The sequence below is a fragment of the Vanessa atalanta genome, chromosome 18 (assembly GCF_905147765.1).
Source record: "Vanessa atalanta chromosome 18, ilVanAtal1.2, whole genome shotgun sequence".
In the NCBI taxonomy this organism is placed as follows: domain Eukaryota; kingdom Metazoa; phylum Arthropoda; class Insecta; order Lepidoptera; family Nymphalidae; genus Vanessa; species Vanessa atalanta.
The window spans coordinates 8,899,536-8,922,147 of NC_061888.1; the positions used below are offsets into that span (position 1 = coordinate 8,899,536).

Here is a 22,612-nt window from a genome sequence, read left to right on the forward strand (position 1 = left end):
AAAACTATGTGATGAAATTGCCAGCTAAGCCGCCAATTAGTGTCAAGTTACCTTATCTTACTTTTACAATGTTTATTTTATTACAAATTTTAATTGTGAATTTTTAAAGTTGTTAGTGTATAGTAGTGAAGAAAAATGAAACTATTAATATTATATTATTATTAATAACGATGTTATTATTATCAATGTGTGTAATGTAGATTATTATGTTATTGTAATAAATTACATACTTATTTTAATTACGCCAAAGAATTTCGCACGCGTTTATATAAACTCACGCACTTTTAATTATATTTTTAGATGGGAGACATTAATTAGCGCGTCTTGGGGGTAAGACTGTTTACACTGTCATACCCATACATATAGTATAACAGTGCAAACTATTTAGATTATTAAAAGAAAGAACAATTTCGTAAACTGATGTATTGATATATGATATATGGTAATCGAATATGTTAATAGATAAACGAAGCCAAAGATTCAATCAGTTGGTAAAATTAGTTTGAGCCCCAGACAAGAAATTTTTGTACTTTATGCATCAATATATATAACAAATAAGAATATATATTTTATAAATATAAAAATTCAACGGCCAACACGAATGGACAAATACGGAACCGATTAAATTTAATATATTTGTGCAGTTTTAGGGCATTTACTTCCTTTTACAAATTAGAATCCTACGTTAAAATATTTTTTTATTTTTCAAAAGATAGGCAGACAAATGGATTACGTATGCCCATAGACGACTATAAAAAATATTAGGTTTTCCTTAAATCATCAATATGCCACTAATATTGGGAACTATGATGTAATGTCCCTTGTGCCTGTAGTGACACACAATATAATTGATAATATTTTTTATTATATAATAAAACTTATACATGAAATTCTTTATGTTGTCTATTTTAATACTTTGGATATTTTAACCGACTAATTGATTCAAGATTAATTTCGATAAATCGCTCTGAGCTTTTAACTCGTACTTCAACAGCAAGTAAAATCAGTTTACACGGAACGTTTATTCCAGTTATCTCTCACGTTGTAGATTTTTATGAAGGGTTCAGTGGGGCTCGAATCAATTTACGATGCAATTTGTGAGCTGCGGGACTACTACATGTAATAACTGAGACGAAAAATGTATTTTGCAACATATAATAGACTATTAAAAAGGGTGTTATCAAAAATACGAAAAACATCCTCAAAGCTCTCGTAGACTTATATATACATACGTAGGAATATTTTATACGTCCTAATGTGTATGAGGAACCAAGGTGCCCTAATTATGAAACGCTTAAACTAGACTAAACTCTTAACTCGTGTTTGGCGGCGAATAACCGCTGAAGGTATTTAATCTAATTCCGCCATATTTGTATTAAACATCAACTGCATTGATCCAGAATTGTGAAATGATCCCTAAACTTAACTCAACGAGAGGAAGCTGGTGAAACATTAACAGACTTTTAGTTTACTATACAATGTCTACAAATTAACTACTATCTATCGGGTGGCCCTTTTGATAGTGGATCGTTACCAACTCGACACTATAAGTATTCTATCATTTATAACGTAAGGATTTCGTGTTTATTTTAAATATAAATACTGCTTAATAAATGTGAAAACACCAACGGATAATAATAATAATTATTTTTATTCTATTTGACATAATTGTCTTGACGAGTGACTTTTATATAGTTATATTACTAGTAGTATGTGTATAGAATCAGATAACAAAGTATAAGTAATGAGTAAACAATTTCTCCTGTAGAGAAAAGTAATAATCACTTAATATTTCACAGATGTACAAAGGCGTATTCTACTAGTCGATATACAAAATGCAGATCACGACATTTTCCTAGGTCTAGAATATCCATTTGGATAACATTATAAATGCGAAGAAAATCTATCGATCGACCGACGACGAGGAACACTCAGATCTGTCATATTCTCCTTATGGCATGCCTCAAGCTAAATGGGTCTGAAAAATAATAATTGATAATAATTATATTTAAATACTCGAAAATTTTAGTGATAATATAATATAGACAGCAGTTCACGTGGTGGTAGGGCTTTGTGCAAGCCCGTCTGGGAAGGTACCACCCACTCATCAGATATTCTACCGCTAAAAAGCAATACTTAGTATTCTTGTGTTCCGGTTTAAAACCAGTATATCTACAGCACAATCATCTTAGCTCCCAAGGGCGCAGTGCGTATTAGTGTGATGTAAGGAATGGTTACTATTTCTTACACCGTCAATGTCTATGGACGGTGGTGACCACTTACCATCAGGTATTAGCCAATTACCATCTGCCTATTAGCCTACCTATTACATAAAAAAGCGGGTATGTCCAACTAGCTACCGCGGTCCATATCTAACGCTTGTTATAATATGAACGGCAAATAGAATTTTAATCCATATGGTCTTCAACACGTCCTACTGACGTACAAGGCTCCTCACGTCAAGGCGCCTCGGAGGCATTGTCAGCCTCGGCAGCCTCTCCTCTCATCAACCTCGGGCACTCGGGCGACTGATTAAGAGTCAGCTCAGTGTAAGCGATTATTTGAATCATTGAAACATAATAACAGCGCGCAGTGTGATGTTGTAATTAAACATTCATATCTTTTCATTTCAATTTATTTTTCATTTTTAATAAAACAATGCCATTCATTTTCCACAACAGAATAGATTTTATATTATTTTTATTTATATTTTCAGGTTCGCAGATTCGTTAGGATTATTTAAATTGGTTCTAGAAGAGTACAAGTTTTGCAATTAAAAATGTTTGAAGCGACAAAAGCGACGGTTTACGATTTCTTGCAGACTCAAAATTACATTTTTTTATGTAAGCCGGAAACAGTTTTGTTGCTGAAATACGTCAAAAGTTACATCTAGTTCTAGTATCGCAAAATTAATTGTAAAAAAATATTAAAAAACTTCATCGTTAGAAAATTCTCGTCTTAATAAAAATAAAGTAAGTTGTTTTTTTAATGGTGACTAGGCTGTTATAACAGTTCACAATCTCAAAATAATTATATGTGTAGATAAATAAATAATATTTCTTAAAATGAAAAACACTTCCTCTTCGACAGAAAAAATCTCACCTAAGTCGAAGATATCTCGAGATAATACGATTATCATTATTTTTAGATTTTAAAACTTCAAGAACAAAAGACATTTTAATTCTCATTTTAAAGTTTTATGAACTGGATAACAAAATTTTGAATAGATGATTTGAGATGACATTGCAGCGTCGCGCGTCGTGAGGAACTCGAAAGTTTTCTAATTAAAACGTCTTTAAGGCGCTTTAATAATGACGCCCACTTTCGGAAGAAACTAACAAGAGACATTCCTGAATTGGCAAAAATTTATTGCATGTGTCTTCTTTTAAACAATTAAGGTAGCATTTAAGATATAAATGATTTATTTATTATTTATTTAAATTATCAAATCATAGTGCTGTTAAATTGCTTGTAATTAATCATGCTCGGTATGACAGCACGTTGTCCACTGGCTCGTGGTCAAGTGGTAACCTTATAAATCTGGAGAACTGAGATCTTGGGATAAAAACGAGCAGAAGGTTAAGCCTGACGGTAAAGTTGCCGGCCTTGAAGGAACCTACACTCGTTTGAAGACTCACCTTTTTTAGCGCTCCGGGACAACCGCATGAAAATTATTCGACAACCTTTTTCTGTCAAGAAATTCTCAATATTCATTGACCTTGCGTTAAGGGACTCTTTTCGGTTCTGTTAGATAGCTGTCCTCTCGAATTATGATAATAAGAGAATAGTTGCGCGGTTTAGTGCCTACATTTTGCACTATTATATACATTAATATAGGCCATTGTAGCTGAAATCACAAGGAGCGCATTAGAATCTTACTTGTCAGAACTTCGATTTTTTTCGAAATTATTGTCCTAAGCAATAATATTATTATAATAAATTGAATATATATTTCAGTAAATTCTTAAAAGTACTTCTGTATTTATAATACCCATTGTATTTATTCTTGTAAATAACGATAAATGAAATGTACATTTAATGCCACCTCCGGTTCGAAAGGTAAATTCTATTTAGAAGAATTGGCGAGAACTTAAATTGTTAACGGTTTATATAAAAAAAAAAAACACAATTAAAATTTGTACATAAAAAATTTTGTTATAAAATAATATTATTTTTATCAAACAGGATGCGTCGGCCAAATGCATGGCCACTCAAAAGCACCTGGTGAAAGAGAGCCCCGATATGCTGGCTATCTCGACCTGGACGGGGCAGGTGCCAAAGCGCCCACCTTTGCCACCTAATGCACGGCTCTCTCAGCTCATGGCCCTCGGCTCCAGGAGGGACCCCGGGCATGTCGTATGGATGCTTGCTAAATCGGATTCGGAGATGAAGTAAGTAAAGAACTCGATAACCAATATTTAGTTGGAAAATTCACAAATCTACAATAAAGAAAGTACAAAATGTGCATGAATTGAACCTATTGAAAGCATACATTATGACATATGTGCATACAAAGTCATAAACCATAATTTTTGCGCTAATAACAATAGTCAATGTAAATAGTTTATAATTAGAAATGGTCCAGGAAAAAAATGCTAGCCATCACAGAACAAACAATTAATAAATAACAAATATTAACACGCGTTTGCTGTTGCCTGGGAGTGCCGGCACCGACCTCAAAAAAAATTTTCAGCGTGTGTACTGAATGAGGTATATCTTAGACAAAGTCATTTTTAAAATTTGTTTTCTTTCCGTAAATCCGAAAAGATATATATTATTTCTATTTTTAGTTTACTAGCTGTTTCTAATTTTGAAGTCGGTTTAATTCTTTTATAAATTATTTTTATTATTATTTGATTCACCTCGTATGATCTCGTATGATACTTGTAGTATGTTTGCAATCTATCGATCCAAAATACACCCCTGGGGTAAAGAATTCCGCTTCCCTCCATATACATATTCCTCACACCTCTTCCCACATTCTTCCCTTCATTACTGAACTAATACAGATATCTACTGATACAATCCAGACCCCTGGTCTATTGTTGTAGCCACTACCGAACCTCATATAACAATTACATTACGCGTAATGTAAGTTGGCTTGTTTGAGTTGTAAATCAGTAACAAACAAGGATATTTTTTTATTACATTTACAGCCTGTAAATTTCCCACTGCTGTGCTAAGGCCTCCTCTCACTTTGAAGAGAAGGTTTGGAGCTTATCCCACCACGCTCTAATGCGGGTTGGTGGATACAAACGTGGCAGAATTTCATTGAAATTAGACACATGCAGGTTTCCTCACGATGTTTTAATTCACCGTCGAGCACGAGATGAATTATAACAAATTAAGCACATGAAAATTCAGCGGTGCTTGAGCCCGAGATCATCCGTTAAGATGCACGCGTTCTAACCACTGGGCCATCTCCGCTCAAGGATAATAATGTATATTATATACAAAGTTATCTAAGATATTCTTGAAAAGTATCTCTGTATGCACCGCTGATATTATTTAAAAACAATTTTTTTTTTATGGATTTTGTCGGATTCAGAAAGTACACGTGTAAAATTCATTTCCACGTTTTGATTTCAGAAATTGCCGTCAAACGGATATCTGTTCGGTTCAATATATTTGATTTATATCAATGTTCAAAATTTCATGTATATTTCTTATGTCATATAATATATTGATGATTGGATCTAGTAGGCCTTTGTTGTGCAGAATACATTGATTGTGTAACAATTTGGAATTAATAATAATATTGGTATTGCTCAGCTATTCGACTTGTTTGTTATCAGCTTACGTCGCGTTATTTATGTTTCCTTTATTATATTTTTATGTATTTTAGTCTCTATTTCATATTAAATAAGATTCAAGGTCGTACTTTGATGGTATAACATTGATGTTTTCCACGGTTTCACATTTCCAACTAAGGTGTTTTTTTTATGAAACTGCTTGGTTTTGTTTTGCTTTCAAAGTTTGTACGACTTTTCCTTTTCTTTTCTAAGCATTTATCCATAAAGTCATTCGAGTTGTCATTTTCTGACAAACTTTATTATAAAATCTTATTTAGGGTATCATCACTGCGGTAACAACATAATGACGTATATAAAAAATTGGTTCCAATTTTAAACTTCAACTAGTCGTAGATTACTAGCAATTAATGTTTATAGATTGGGATAAATATTAATAATATTAATAATCCGCTTTAACTTCAATGTAAAGTATATTCAATGAAAAATCCTATTAGAATACACACAATAAAACAAAGCGGTATTTTCGAGATAACTATTACAATGTAGTTTCAATTCATGATTATCCTAACCTATTTGATTATTTAGGAAACATACTGTCGTAAATATATCAAATCATCAGCTATATACTTTGGATACGTTAACAATGCAATATGAAAATACATAACATTTTATACAACATATAATTACATAGTATAAAACAAAGTCGCTTACCGCTGTCTGTCCAGGTGTACGCTTGGATCTTTATAATTACACAACGGATTTTGATGCTGTTTTTTTTAGTAAATAGAATGATTTAAGAGGAGGGCTTATATGTATAATATTATTTATTTTAGAGGTTTCTAAGTGATGTAAATAAACACATTTTTTGCGCTTACATTGCAAACGCTGGCTCAACCCTACGAGGCAGATCAAAATAATGTACTACAATCTTAGTCTATCTCTTAAGGATAACCCACAATAACCATTTTTTATCCTTAACTTTTTACGAGATATAATGGCTTATTTTCGAAGCGATTTTAAGCAATACGGCATTAATCCTTATCCAATTAAGTACCTGAAATACATTGTGCATTTCATATAATAAAATATATAGATCAAAATGGCCCTTTTCAGTATGTAAAAAAAAAGATTTAAAATGCAGGGATGATAATACAGATTGAATATGAGTGATGCAGGATTTAAAAAGCTGTGAAACTTGTAAGACATTCTGTTGCACCCGTGCGAAGACCCGGGCTCGCTAGTTTGAGTATAAATTGTCTATTTCTATGTCATAACAATCGTATGATCAATAAGTTCCTGTTACTACATACGAGCTTATGGATTTCATTGACACGTGACATCTTTACCCTGCTGACACAACTAACAGCCCTTAACGAAATAAGCGCTTTTGGATTTACATTGAAAAAAGCTTAACTACGCAGGTCTGTTTTTAAATTCAGTTTTCAATATTTTACGTTATTTCATTTAACGTTAATTGTTTTTATACAGTTAATTATTTTGAAGTAAATTATTTATTAGTAGATATGTAACTAGTCAACTATAAAGTCTCCCTAAGCATAATTGGAGTCGTATTTACTATATCAAGAGGTGTTTGTAGAGGATTTTACAAGAAAGAAGAAAAAAAAAGAAAGATCGTTTATATATTAAACGAATAAAATAAATAAATAATAATAATTTATTTCATTCTAAGTAGTACAATTGTTTATACATCGTTGGGTACCCCCTTTTAAGTATACTAGCCCTAGTAAGTATATCAATACCTGTAGTAGGAGAATATACGAATATACGAATATATATGAATATAAATATAATATAATATAATATATATAATAAATATGAATTAAATATAGTTACTGTCTAAATATTGACCATTTGGAATGGTGGCAAGAATGCTAGCAGCATTTTCCCGTTGAATCGCAATTCCGATCCTCTGGGCAATAAACGAGCCAGCCCTCCTGTCACCAGTGGAAGCAATAAGGCGAGGTGATATACTTTTTTATACATTTATTTGCCATATTGACTTGAAACTTGAAATTATACATAGTGACTATTTTCATGATGGAGATACTGCTTTTATGATGGAGATGAGAAAGGATTGTTGGTCATTTCAACTTGATGTACCGATAACAGTAACTTCGTTGAATTTAACCAGTTTCAAGTCGGGACTGACAGCTAATATTTTAATATAAGTATTCTAATCTTAGTGGACAGGGATATCAAAGTGATAATGTTTCTATTCGAGACTATAAACGCGGAAAGTTCGAATTTGGTTCATTGGTTTTAACGGCGTATTTATGTAAATTACCAAGTTTTGCTCAAATACAACATCCTTGATGGCTTCTCTTGTTTTTGTATGGGATCATTGAATTGCAAGCTACTACGGTTCGTTGCTAGGCACGGTTTAATAAGAATCTTTTAGCAGCTTTCGTTTTATATTTTATATCACCCTCGTGTCTAGCATATTTCCCCATATACTATATATAGACCATGTTGTCTACTCGTAGGATGTTATGTTACTTGTGAGTTTAATTACACTAACGATATAAAGTATAGCTGTTTACTTTAACAATCTGAATAAGATGATACGCACCCGTATGAGCGTAGACCAACCCTATACCAGTAAAATGTATGTCTGTCTGTTTATTTACCTCAGGCAAATAAGAACAAACGCCAATGCCACGAGTATTGAACTCGAATAACTTAAGTTAGAAAATTCGTTCGTTTTACGCTCAGAAAATAGTAGTGAAATATTTAATATAAGTTAGTATGAAACATTATATAAAAGCAAATAATCTAACGCTAGTAAATTATTTTCTGTTATTCGAAATTATATAACCAGTTTAAAGTAATTCAAAGGATTGTTATAAAATAATTGATTCGGTTCCAAGGTATTCAAATAACGTTAATTCTATAAATCGTTAATATAAATTAGTTAAATTATTAGAATTATTGACAACATAAGTTATATATTTAATTTTATGATAAAAATATTATCCGTAAGTAAAGTAAATGCAAACCCATATTGCCCAAAGGCCTTGTTCCTCTCAAGTAGTTTTTTCACGTAGCTTTTTTATACTTATGATTTCAACAGCTGTCATTCACGCAAAAATGGATAGAAATCGCAAGGGAATCTCGTGAAAGATACCTATTTTGCAAACGTTTGGATGCTGATAGCAAACATTTTGATATTTAAAAGCTCTATTAAGAATCTTCAGTTCCAGTGTAAAGCTCGTAGCGAAAAATTTTACGTGAAATATCAATTGCTTGGGGATTTATATGTCAGCTTAAAAACCGGTCGATAGAGGTTACCTGATTAAACGTGTACTTATATAGAGTTAGGCAGCTTGTTACCATAGGCGTAATAAAATAAATTCCGATTTTGGAAGATGGTACAAACAAGAAGAGTTATTTGTATTAATCACGTAAAAAATCGCCTACATTATGAGAAACAAAAATATGCCTTTTTAACCAACATTAAATAAAGAAGGTGATTATCCTTTAAGTTGTATTTTTAAAATGTGTTTTGGCTCAGAATTCGATTTTGTATTAATGAAGGTACAGCTTAAAACATAGTCTAGGAATTCGAGCTAACCGTCACGAGCTTCGTCTGATGAAAAATACGGCCAGAGATACTTTAGAATCATAATCTACTTTATTATAGCTCTTTGTAAATCCGCACGGGAAACGCCATAGTTAATTTTTTCTGGCAAAATCGAACCCCAAGTTGGTATCGTATCTAAGTAAAAGCCTCAAAGTACATACTATATATGTGTCGATAAAAATGAATATATTGTCACCAAAATAACTTTATCTTCAAAGTTGCTACAGTAACCCGAAATGAGATATATACTGTCGCGAACTTTTCTATGAAACTTTTTAAGCTCTACAATCTCTTGTGCAAACTTTTGATGTATCTGATAAATATTTGCTAGCGTTGCAAACGAAAGCACCCGAACGAGCGATTTTATCTCCGGCCGTGTTGACGTCATAACTCGTAAGACTATAATTTATCATACCGATAAAGTTCTACATTAATTAAATTAGTTATTTCGCGTGAAGTTACATGCAAATCCTGCTTTTTATATACTTATAAAATAAATATACAAAATTAATGTAAGTAACGGCTCCTAAAGGTATCACTGCTAAACAGAAGCCTCACCTTAACAAAGAGGAGAAAGGGATTTCAGAATCATTATCCAACACACCTTGATACGGATCCGTGAATATGTATACATATAGCTAAATTCCATACGACAAAAGGTTTCTCCACGATGTTTTCATCACAATTTTTTTTAATAATTATATTTGTAGTCTGGCAAATAGACCACTATATCATCGTCATCCCATACTGTACTGATACTGGTGCAAGAAATATTAACCCTTCCTTACATCGCCAATACGCCGCCAATCTTCGGAATTAAGATGTTATGCTCCTTGAATCTGTGGTTCCGGCTAAAGATCACGAAATGTATTAACACAAAACACGAACACAATATATAATAAAACAACGTTAGAAATCGCATTTAAATTCCACGTGTTTAATCAATTAGGCCACTTTTGTACTTAATGTAATATAAATTCTCATCAATCATAACTTTGAATCACATAGACTTAAATTAAATGCCACAGTATCAGATTCAATATTTACATGCTATGTTTATTAGCTTCATATGGTAAAAAGTTTCTTCAGATTCACGATCCAGGACTTATTATAGTGCGCAAGTGTTTACGCAAACACTGGTGCACTCTCAATTAACTCACTCTTATAATCCTTTGGAACGGCAATGGCTAACAAGACCCGAAAAGGTTCAATCGTAGGATTAAACGCTTTAAAGGCCGGCAACGCACCTGCAAGCCCCCCGGTGTTGCAGATTTTCATGGGCGGTGGTAGTCACTTTCTGATCAGGTGAGCCTCCTGCTCGTTTGCCACCTATGACATAAAAAAAAACGCATTTCGTGCTTTTCGAAGCACGGGAGTGTTCACACTTTCCGACTCCGGACTGATTCTAAGATTTTTTGTTGGACTTTTTTTATTATTTATATATTTATTACTAAATGAATCTTAATATCACGGCCTCTTAACATAACCGTGTCAAAAATTCATATCACTAGATAGTTTATAATTCTATTAATATGGTGACGCGCAAAAATATTGTAACAATATCATTACACTTATATAATTAATTAAGGTTGTACTAAATTGTGAAAGGTCATGGCGTCATGCGGTAAATGCCAGTTTATTTGTCTCCAAGCCCCTGTCACCGAGATCAGATATCCTTCGTCAAAGCACATTAACTTGCTTACAATTGAACGATGGTCGGACGATATGGGTTCAACTACAAAAATCCCTTAACAAGTCACGCTGCATGAATTATTGATGTGAAAATTAGAATTGTTCCGTTTCTCCACAATTTTTCTTCGGCTTTTGTATAATATTTATAATCTTACTTTCGTTATCTTTTGTTAATCTCGTATCAAATAGGAATGTTTTAAAAATACTCACCAAATGTTGACACATACATTATTAAGATCTTCATAGAACAAAATTACTCGTTGATATGTTTATTTTTGTATTTTAATGTCGTTAATAGTTTTAAAAATATCACCATACTTATTATTTATTTCGAATACAATTGTGAACTGTTGCGCATTTAGATGTATAAAAGCGGAAAAAGGCTTAATGTGGGTTTCGAAATTCACTTTCACGTAGAACTATTATAAATGAATTATAAAGTAACGATTCAACAGTCTTACTTACTTAATAAAGTTACTTACTCTGTCATGTAACTTTAGCGTTCATTCTCCATGGAGACTAACGAACTCAACTGAACGAGAGATACTGCAGCATATATTTGTGCATTGGCATGTTTCAGAGACAAAATGTATCCTATGTACTATTCGAGATTATTTTCTATTTCTGTATTAATCTCATTCCGATCCGTTTAACCGTTCTGGCGTGATTGAGTAACACACATCCGAACTATTGCATTTATAGTATTAGTAAGAAGTAAGATAAAAATTCTCATATATTGGGGATATGAGAAATCTTGCCATCAACCTTGGAAACTCAGATATCCCTTGTGGCTGTACATACTCACTCACCCTTCAAACCACAACAATAGTAAGTAATGATGTTTGGTGTAGAATATATTATGGTCAGTAGGTGACACCTACACAGACGTCTTCGTTTTTACGAGTCGGAATTTGCAATCTTATAAACTAGCTGCAAAGAGGTAATACAACAGATAACAATATATATATATACAATATAAGCTTATTAATAATAATGATATCCATTTTTTTTATTTTCTTTAAAAGTTTACTGACGTAGTGACTCGTGTGACGTGACTCTACTGCACAAATCAATAATATCTTTTGTCCTACGTTATATTGGAAAAACTGTACTATTAATTCTACTGAAATTCACCAAAAACATTTCATGAATACGGATATTTCGCGTGCAATTTGAGCACGCAACCAAAAACCAATATATCATACTATCGCATCACAATCTTTTATGGAATTATCATTTAAAATTACCAGCATTATTCTTTGCCCATCCCTGGCATGGTAATGGGATCTCATCTCATTATTTATAATAATTGGGTGGAAGGACGAGGCCTTGCAATACGAGGCGATTGTTTCCAAAGGAGGGTGTAATTCATCACCTCACCCCAACGATCGCAAGTCACGGACCTATTACAAAATCCCTTATGAAATTCGCTCAGTTCCTTGCTAATCTTATTATGAAATGTGATAATATTATTATCGCTGGTTTCGGTATTTCGGATTGGATATTCAACAGGTCAGATGTTAATGATTCATTCGTCTCGTTTGTAAGTTTCTTGATTTAGTAACATTGTTAGTGTCGATTGAACGAATATAAACACTAATCATTGATAAACATTTCCAAGATAAAGTTTAATTTCTAGAAAGCAAATAAAAATATATCTGTTTCCTTATATGATTATTTTATCTAGGAGATTTATAATTTTACAAAATAGAATTCATATTGTATAAATTAAAAAAACAACCATTTCTAAAAGTATAAACAAGAATATTTCTTAACATTATTATTTAGATTGTGACTACGCTGTGTTAAAAAAAAGCAAAACCAAATTTTTCATTTCCGTTATGGAAATTTCGGTGGCCCAAAATATGTTGATTGCGATTTCCCGTCATATCGAGCGTGGCGTCGGGTTTATATTTTTTTAATGTTAACAAGAGAATATGGAATTTCTTGTTTTAATAAATTTCGTGCCTTTACTAATTCTTTAATATTTACATATAATATTTTCTCTGTAGCTATTTTTACTTATAAGGTTATCAATTTTATTTTTATAATTTACTAGCGAATCTAAAAGTTCTATCTATCGATACTAGATTTGATCTTGTTATTTTCTTTTTTGGGTCCAAAATATTATTATTATTTGTAACGTATGGCCTTTGCTCAGGAGTATCTTTAAAATTAAGCACTACTATACGCTTAACACGTACACGTTTATCTACATAATATTTAATTTGCAACATTCATAGTTTACGTTTATATTGCCAATGACGTCGCGTCAAAGATAAAATTACAGGTTTTTTTTACATTTGATTTTTTTATTGTAATAGTGACTAGGTATCGTCCCTTTGAGCCTCGTTCTTCCTCCGCATCTTTCGAATCAACGCATCTAATATTTTATTACAAATTAATTACCGTCGAATTTCAGTCATTAGTTTTATTAAAACGCCGATAATTTATCGTGGAGAGGCGCGCCATCGTGAGTGAATAGATATATACTTGATGAGTAGTTTTACAGCGCCATCTGTCGGATTCCAGATCTGGAACCATTATCTCCATAAAATTAATATATCTATTCAGCCTCTCAGAAGTTACATAATTATATAAAGATTACAATAAATTATCGTCAGCGGTAAGAATCAGTATCACTAAGCCGCCAAAACGTTAATTTGTAAAATAATTTAATTTAAAGTGAAATTAGTAGCTCATCGGTCTGCAGATCTCGATGTCATCAGCTCAAACATTGGGTTGTGTACAATATATAGTTACTCACTGGGTATTTCTGTCCAGTAATTTTTAATAGCAATCTGAGGTTTGAAACAAGGAAGTGTTAACTCCCGTGCCTTAAAAAGCACGTAAAGCCATTGGCCCTGCACCTCCTGCATCTGAACGCTCTCCGGTCGTGTCAGTCCTGTCCTATCGATTTATCAGGGTGAGGGAATGAAGAGTACCGAATGTTTGCGCACGCACTCAAGCACTGCAATACATTGGCATTTTGCTTCTCTGCATTTAAAGTGCACATAATCGACATGACAAAATAATTCATGAGGACGTTATCACCACCATACCAATTTTCCATAAAGATTAAAAATGTTAAAACAATTTACAACTTCTTAACAATTTACACACGTATATACGATAAATCTTTTCAAAACGCTGTTTTGCGAATAAATAAACAAGACTAGTTGTAGATTGGAAGCATGAAGTATATTTTTCATTTTTGGCCACTATATCATATCTGACACTCTTCGACCGTTAGGGCGTTGAGCTGAAACAAAATTAAGGGCTCTGACAAATTGCGCGGTTTCGAAGCTCGACACGAACAATAAATAACATGAAACTTTAACATTGTTAAGCGCAATCGAAATACGCGGTGTTTGGTAACGAATTAAAATTTAAGAATAATATACTTTTCAGCCTACTTTCATAATACTATTTTTTATGAAAGTGGATATCTCTTAATTGTATATAATAAGTTTTTAATTATATTTAAAATAATAAGAATTAAATCTATTTATAAAAAAAGTTACGCGTATAATTAGATTAATTTCAGGTCATTATTAACATTTCTACTCAAGATTGCGAATATACGCATTCATAAATACGCCGCGTTCGACCGTCCTGATGAACGAGAATGTCTTGGAGCACTTGAGTTACGTTAGGTCTTGACAATGACGGATTTAAATTTGTCTTCTTATTTAATTTCAACATCCAATTTTATTTAACAAAAATTGAATGAAGTTACAATAAAGAACAATAACCACAATTATAGAATTGTGGTTATATTTTTTTATATGTACGTGTTTGCCCACATACATATCTCTGACTCCAAACAATACAGAATCGGCTAATGGAGATGCAAACCATCGAATTTCGATGTGGCGTTATTTTATTAATTTCATTATTTTCTTAATGCATCGTCTACCCTAGCTCGTCCAGTATGTTTTTTATGAGTAAAAATAACGGCGAGATCGTCATATTGAAGTTCAATAAAGATTTACATCGTGCAGTAAATAATAAAACTAATTATTGACCTTTTCCCTAATTCAATAGATTGGTTCGATATTTCTAGGTGGTGTATATGCCTGATGAGATCAGAGTATCCTTTGTCAATATTTTAAATTTTATTACAAAAATGAATTTCATGAGCACCAAAGAGCACTTGCATTGGAGCAGCGGTAGAATAAATACAACCAGCTCCTCAAAAGGAGAAAAGTTCAGCAGTACAACATTTAAATGCTGCTTTAGAGACAGAAGATTCACACAAACGTCTTCCACAGTAATACGACTGGTGAGGTAACAACACCATCAGTGTGATTCTGTAAGAATTCATTTCGTATCTCACTCGTAAAATTTTGACAACCGACTTACAATAATACGCCATTTTGATACGTGTATCCTATAAATTGTATAATTTATTATAGTCAAAGTCGCATATCAAATTCTGACATTCGACGCTCGTGTTCTGCGGTGCGGCTTCGACTTTCTTATTAAAAATGCCTCTACTTTTATGAACAAGATACAATACAAATTTTATAACATTTAAAAAATGGTCTAACGATTAAAATATATATACATACATATTCATGCTTTGTTGTAAGTTAATCGGAAAATTAATTAGAAACTTAAATTCAAAACGTCCCTCGTTCTGTTTGGCGCTGGGATACTTTTATCATGAATTTGCAAATTAGTTTAACGTAAATATACAACTGGTTACTGGTCTGTTTGAGAATGTAATTTACAAACTTATGTAATTGACTCCAACATACCATGGAGAGCCAACAAGAAACGTAGTCACTTTTATAATTAGAATTATTTCACTGCATACATATTTATCTTATAGGGTGTAGACATCCGCTAAAAATTTACGAAACGGATTACGGATTTTACGAAACTCCACCCCTAAGGGGGTAAAACGGTAGTTGAAAGTTTGTGTTTTATAAATTTCGCGCGGGTAAAACCGCAGGTTCAGCTAGTTATTCTATATATTTATGGTATTTTTGTATCGTGAACATCGACAATTGTCGTTTATTTTTTTAATATTATTTATTAAAAATAGGATGTTTACTGATTGCTTAATAAGTGCGCTTTTCGACCACATTTGATGTTACTAAAATATTCAGGTACAAAATAAAATTGGTAATTTAAAAAAAAAAACTATGCTAGCTGTATTTTACATCTATTCTAATCATAATAGTTTACATTCGCTAACTGTTGTATCGTTTCTGTTATTTTTTTTCTTGAAATAAGTTTATAACGTCGCATTTCTTTAAATATTATATATATAGGTATATATATATTTAAAGTAGGTGCAACTATGAACTGTAACTACTTATAAAATAATATCATATAAAACTTACTTCGAAGCGCGGTGCATATTCTGGTCTAAGTTTTATGTAAAAATATTGCTAGAGGTTTTAAGTAGGCATTACGAAATAACGTACAAAGCAATGTTTTATTAGTACAGATGACATAAACTTAATATTTGACGCTATTTTTCATTAAATATATATTTCAACAAATATACATATATCGAATTTATGATAGGCAGTTATTTTTTGAAAATACACGGAACCGCTGACCTTGTTCTGGTAATCGGCTCTGTTATAGTTATAATAATTCTATGTTTATACTGAAAAGCAACTTTAAGATATCGATGGTATTTGTTGAAATGTAAAGAAGTGTTAACAAAAACAAGCAATACTCGTAGTTCAGAATAGTTAATTTTATTTAACCAACATAGATTTTATTTACAATCTTTTCTCGTCGGAAGTCGGTAGCAAAGTGTGCCTTGCACTCTAATCAACCCTCTTTTATTAAATCGTCCGCCCCACCAGAGGCGGACGTCAACCACAAAAACACTTTATCATTAAACAAACGGATGTTGTAAAATCATTGAATTGAAAAATGTTTTAGGTAATTCTGTTTATAAAACAATTAGTAATTTTAAATGAAAATAATTACAAGTAATTTAGTCTGAATAATTAATTTCAAAAATTCATTGACACGATTAAAAAATTCTTAAAAGTATCGGAACTGATTCATCACAAAGTTAATATGAGAAATCAGTACCGGCCGTATTTTAATCATACAATAATTTTTAACATTTACAATAATTGTTTTTAGAATATAATAAAAACACCTTTATCAGCTAAATAATATTCGCGGCGACATATACAAATTGCCTACTGAACAAATTATATTTTGACATAGATTTTGACAAGCGTGAATTTAATATTCCTGTAAATAGATATATAGTTACTAGTATGTGTGAGTCTTAGATTTTGATTTTGACAAGCGTGAATTTAATATTCTTGTAAATAGGTATATGTTATACAGTTACTAGTATGCGGTTCTGTGTATGTGACTGCTGATGGCTCACAGATGTAAAATAAATTATAGTTTGCTTAAAAAAATAGAGGTCGTTACATTATGTACTTATTCAAACTTTTTGCGCCGGAATGCTGCTAGTATTATTACTACGCAAAAGTTGTTCCTCCGCAAATGAACCTCTGAATTTTGTAATTAACTCGTATGTTTAGTCATGTTTATATACTGAACTTTTTGTATAATCTGTTTTTTTTTTAATTTACGAAAAGTCAAAGATCTTCAATCAGATATTTTCATGTCGTAAGTTTTTTTTATAATATAAAAAAACGATATGATTTTAAATGCTCTTTTGAATAAAGTTTAAAATTAAACTTCAGTGTCAATGTAATCGCAAAGTTCCTTTGCAAAGAGTCACGTCACATTACATTTTGTTTTTTTTTTGGTTTGGTTTTAACAAAATTGTAATCACTGTATATTTATACTTATTAAACTTTAACAATGTTAATTAAATTTGCATCTAATTCAACCGCTTCAATGAAATAAAAGTTTCCTTCATTGCACAGAAATAAAACGCCGTTTACAATTTTAAGGAGTTCTTCAAACAGTGCTCTTTGCATACAAATGAAGGGAAGCTCTGAGATAAGCAGATAAACCCTCGTGGAATCTTTAAACATCAGGACTAAAGAGATGAAGACAAAGGGATGCCATTTAATAAAAGATTATTTCAAAGATGGGTTTTTAATTTGATTTTTTTATTCATAAATGAAAAAAGATGGCTAAAAGACAAGATGAATTCATCATCTCCTGATCTCTTCTTGAAAATAATATTAATTTAAGTTCAATTACGTCAAGTAATTTGTATTTCTCAAATCTTCTAGTCGACTTCCTATTAAAATCTGACAAGACTTTAGTCCACGCGCAAAACTATTTGTCGTGCTTGAGTTATTGTTGACTTAAAAAAAAACTAAATACTAATCTAATTGATTATTAATTTAGCTGCGTTTTGATATGCTACGCGAAATCTTCCTCGTTGGCACTAGCAAACCTCATAGTTATCTACTAGATAAGTTTGAGGTTGCAAATTTAATATAGATTAAAATTGTATTTTTTACATTCGAATATACTTTAGAAGGTTTTTTCAAATAGTTTCCAACCAAATAAATCATTCGCTGCGTCACGGAAGGTCGATTAACTTTTGTCGCCGTAGCATGCGAAAGCGATCCCGTGGCGCCCGCCGAAATGACGGAGAGGGTACCGCTGGTTTTTTAGCGGGTATTCCGGTGCACCGGGCTCCGGCGAGTACGACAAAGCGCCCCCCCCCCCACTTCCACGTGGGGGAAATGCGTAAAGCGTTTTTCCAGCGAGAAAAAAGAAAGGTCGATTAACTTTGAACAATATAATTTTGACATTTGCAGTTAAAAATACCCAAAGAATCTATAAATCGAGAGCAAATTTTGATCTTTCATAAATATATATCTAATTTATGACATACGTAACTATCCTTTAACCCAATAATGAATACTTAACTATATAAAATAACTAGGTACTAATATTAAGAAATATTTTCTTACTACGCGCTTTTCTCTTTTTCATTAATAAGAAATTGCACCGGTGCGAAGTCGGGATGGGTTTAAGTTTATTATACTTTATACTACTTACAACTACTAGCCCACGGCTAGGCTCGCGTGGAATATTCTTAAGTTACAGATTAATTTAAAATGTTACGTTAATTTAAGATCTCTTTGTATACCTCATTTGTGATTTGACTTTCGTGCGCTAGAATCACCAGACTGCTTGTCGAGCTCATCCTCGAACAGGCTACATAGAATTGTCCATGCGAAAAACAGTCTTCTCTTAGGTCTACTCTGACCATTTTAAAGGTTTAACCTTGTACCTTTTTAATAAAGTTTCACATTATTATAAGCTTAAAAATTAACAGACTTCCAAACTCAACCCCTATTTCACCCCTTAGAGGTAGAATATCTAGAAACGCTTAAATATGCACCTACGTAATTTTTTCGTTTTCGTTTCGTTTCTAACTTTAAATATGACGGACTTCCATACAAACTTTCAAACCTCTTTTCGCCGATTATGCAACAAAGTACCCGAACATATTAGAAAACCTTCCTCTAAATTTAGTTTTAAGACTCGTCTACACACAATCAGAAAGCATCTAGTTTTCATGACTTAATAGAAGCATCTAGTTTTCATGGCTAATAGAGCCACTATTATTAATTAATTAATTATATGTTTTCACTATAGATAGTATAGATCAGTATTTATTTTGTAGATACTATAGTTTATGTATGTAAATGTTTTTTTATATATAAGTATGTATATTGTTATGTATTGACAATTATTAATTACCGCCTTCATGGTTTTTTGTTTGACCTAAAGGTTGACTGGCAGAGAATGCCTTCAGGCATTAAGTCCACTTTCTGTTCCATTTACTTTGTGGTTGTCAATAAAGTATTGAAGTAAAAATAAATAAAATAAGTAAAATTGTCTTATGCCGTTTTAACATAAATTTATTTATAAATTCTCATATGGTTTAGCAAATGGCAACATGTGGTGTACATTTCACTCGAAATGTACTTTGGTGCTTTTAGCGCCAGGCCGCATAATTATCCGATAACATAAACGAGTACATTGACATTCTCCGGCCTATAAACTAACCAACAAACACACGTATCCGTTTATTTATACTATTAGAACAGATTTTCTTTCATTGACGTCAAATATAAACATACATTTATGTTTGACAAGCTAATGTCTCTGCAATATCGTGAACATGGACACTGTATGTGGATACACGTTTTTTTTTATCATCCCTCGAGAACCATTTCATTTTACGAAATGAAATGTATTCAATATTTCGCTCCGGGGCATACTTTGGAGTACACTTATGGCACATATTGAATAGAGCCAACCAAGCTTACTTTCATTAAAATCTAATCTATCGGAATGATGATATATTAAATAAATATAACATTTAAAAAATCTTCCAAAAAGTATTTTTTTTTTATTTAGAACGATTTACGATATTTAATATACTTAGTAGATTGTAGATATATTTGCAAAATAGACTCACTCTTGGGCGTGTGAATAATTTCAGACCAATCGAACGGGACTTGTTTATTATTTAGTTGCAGGATTTAACCTACGCACTGGGCCGGGGTTTGGGGAGGCCTACAACACCGGAGCCTCCACAGGACAAGGTCAATAGAGATTTCTAAATTCGTTCACATTTCCAAAGAGAAGATTTAGTATTTACAAATATGCATCTTGTGATTTACCATAACTATTACTTATTGTTAAAATAATTTAAATTGATCCGCGTTAAATTATTCAAACGCTCAATTTAAAAAAAAGTACAGTTTATTCAATAATATAGGTATATATTTAGCAATCAGAAGCGAGGTATCACACAAAAGAATATCACAAACAAATACTGCAAACTTCAATAATAAAATAACATCAAGTAAAATCAAAATGACTTAAGTGACCTTAATCGACCAACGCTGCTTGACCATACGACCGATGACAAGCTAATGTCTCGTTACTTCTGAGTTAGTTTTCGTCGGGTGGTTAATGAAGATGCTAGAAAAGTCTATACATCTCTATAATATTTTATTGTAACTTAAATACGTTATATAATATGAATACAATACTTAATATATGTTTTATTGTGGTTTTAGAGAAAAAAGAATTAGAAGGCGATGTTATCATTTAGAGAAGTTGTCTCTGCCAGACAACCTTTGAATAAAGGGCGTAAGATTAAAAAGCGTAGTGTACAGATTTTAAATGTATATACTAACTAGACTAGAATCGTCTCGGTGGTCGGTCTTTGTGTGTGTCTGGATAGGTAGCACCCACTCATCACATTCCTATCCTACCCCTACACAACACCACTATACTTAGTATTGTTGTGTTCCAGTTTAAAGGGTGATTGAGCCAAAGAAACTGCAGACACAAAAATATAACAAATAAAACAACGCAAAAATTCAACAAAGACTTTAATATTTTCGAATATTCTATGTCGGAAGATAATTTGATGTAGTCGTGAAGTTCATTCTGAGTCTTAAAAATGTACGTCATGAAACATAACAAACTATAAAAGACACAATTTTTTGGACACGTCTTCGCCTGCGTATTAGGGATGGCGATCGTAGATGTTAGTTACAAAAAAGTATATAGTCTATAGTATGTATGTCCTTTCTTAAGATTCAAGCATTATTAAAAAAAAACATCAAATTCGATGTAGTGGTTTAGACGTGGAAGGGTAACAGATGTCACAAACAGACGGACATTACTTTCACATTTATAATATTAGTGTATTATCTCTGATTTCATCCGCGATTATCTCACGTCAACTTTCGGGTCTCGTCTCGTTTAAATATATATAAAATTGTTTTTGTATACTTTCAAATAAATTTAGGTTAAGGGTAATTGTATCCAACGTATGGAAATATATCATAGTACTTACTGATGTATTCATTAATATATACTAACCGTTTTTTATTAATTTTCTTATAAATGGTGTAATTTGGTGCACGGGCCACTTGATGACAAGAAGTCATCACCGCCCATAGACATTGGCGCTCTAAGAAATATTAAATATTCCTGTAGCCAATGCAGCAGAAACATGGGGAGCTAAGATGTTATGTTCCTTATGCTTGTAGTTACACTGGCACACTCACCCTTCAATCTGGAACACAAATACTAAGTATTGCTATTTACTAGTAGATTATCTGGTAAGTGGGTGGTACTTACCCAGACTTTTGAACAAAGCACTACCACCAAGTATTTATTTCCATATATTTTCAAGATAAATATTGTATAAATAACTACAGAAAGTGTTTTGGGATTTCTCGTGGGAAAAACCCCAATTGCCCGAACTGTGACAAGCCGGAGGACGTACACCATTTATTATTTGAATAGGAGTCCCTTGACTCGTTCTAAAGGCTCAGAGGTGTTAGTATACCGTATATTGCACTGGCCTGCCCTGTATATCAAAGGTCAGACTCTGTTGCGTGTATACAATAATATTTATTTAAAATATATTATATACTTTTTTTTTTATATTTTGCAATTAATAAATATGTCAAAAAATACGATAATTGTGCGATTTTGTGGTACAGTCCATTTATAGTCAATCAATCAAAACCAAATTAATACACTTTATTCGAGTAGGCTTTTAGAAGCTGTTTTAAATCGTCAATGGGTTATCCTCGATAAACAA

General features: G+C 32.2%; 1 protein-coding gene across 1 annotated transcript in view; it reads left to right on the forward strand.

Moving 5' to 3' along the window:
- The window catches only part of LOC125070945, an 84,947-nt gene that overhangs the window by 54,286 nt on the left and 8,049 nt on the right, over positions 1-22,612 (forward strand). Inside the window, exon 5 of the mRNA XM_047680970.1 lies at positions 4,186-4,391. Coding sequence (XP_047536926.1) covers positions 4,186-4,391 — 206 coding nt within the window. The remainder of the gene's footprint in view (positions 1-4,185; positions 4,392-22,612) is intronic.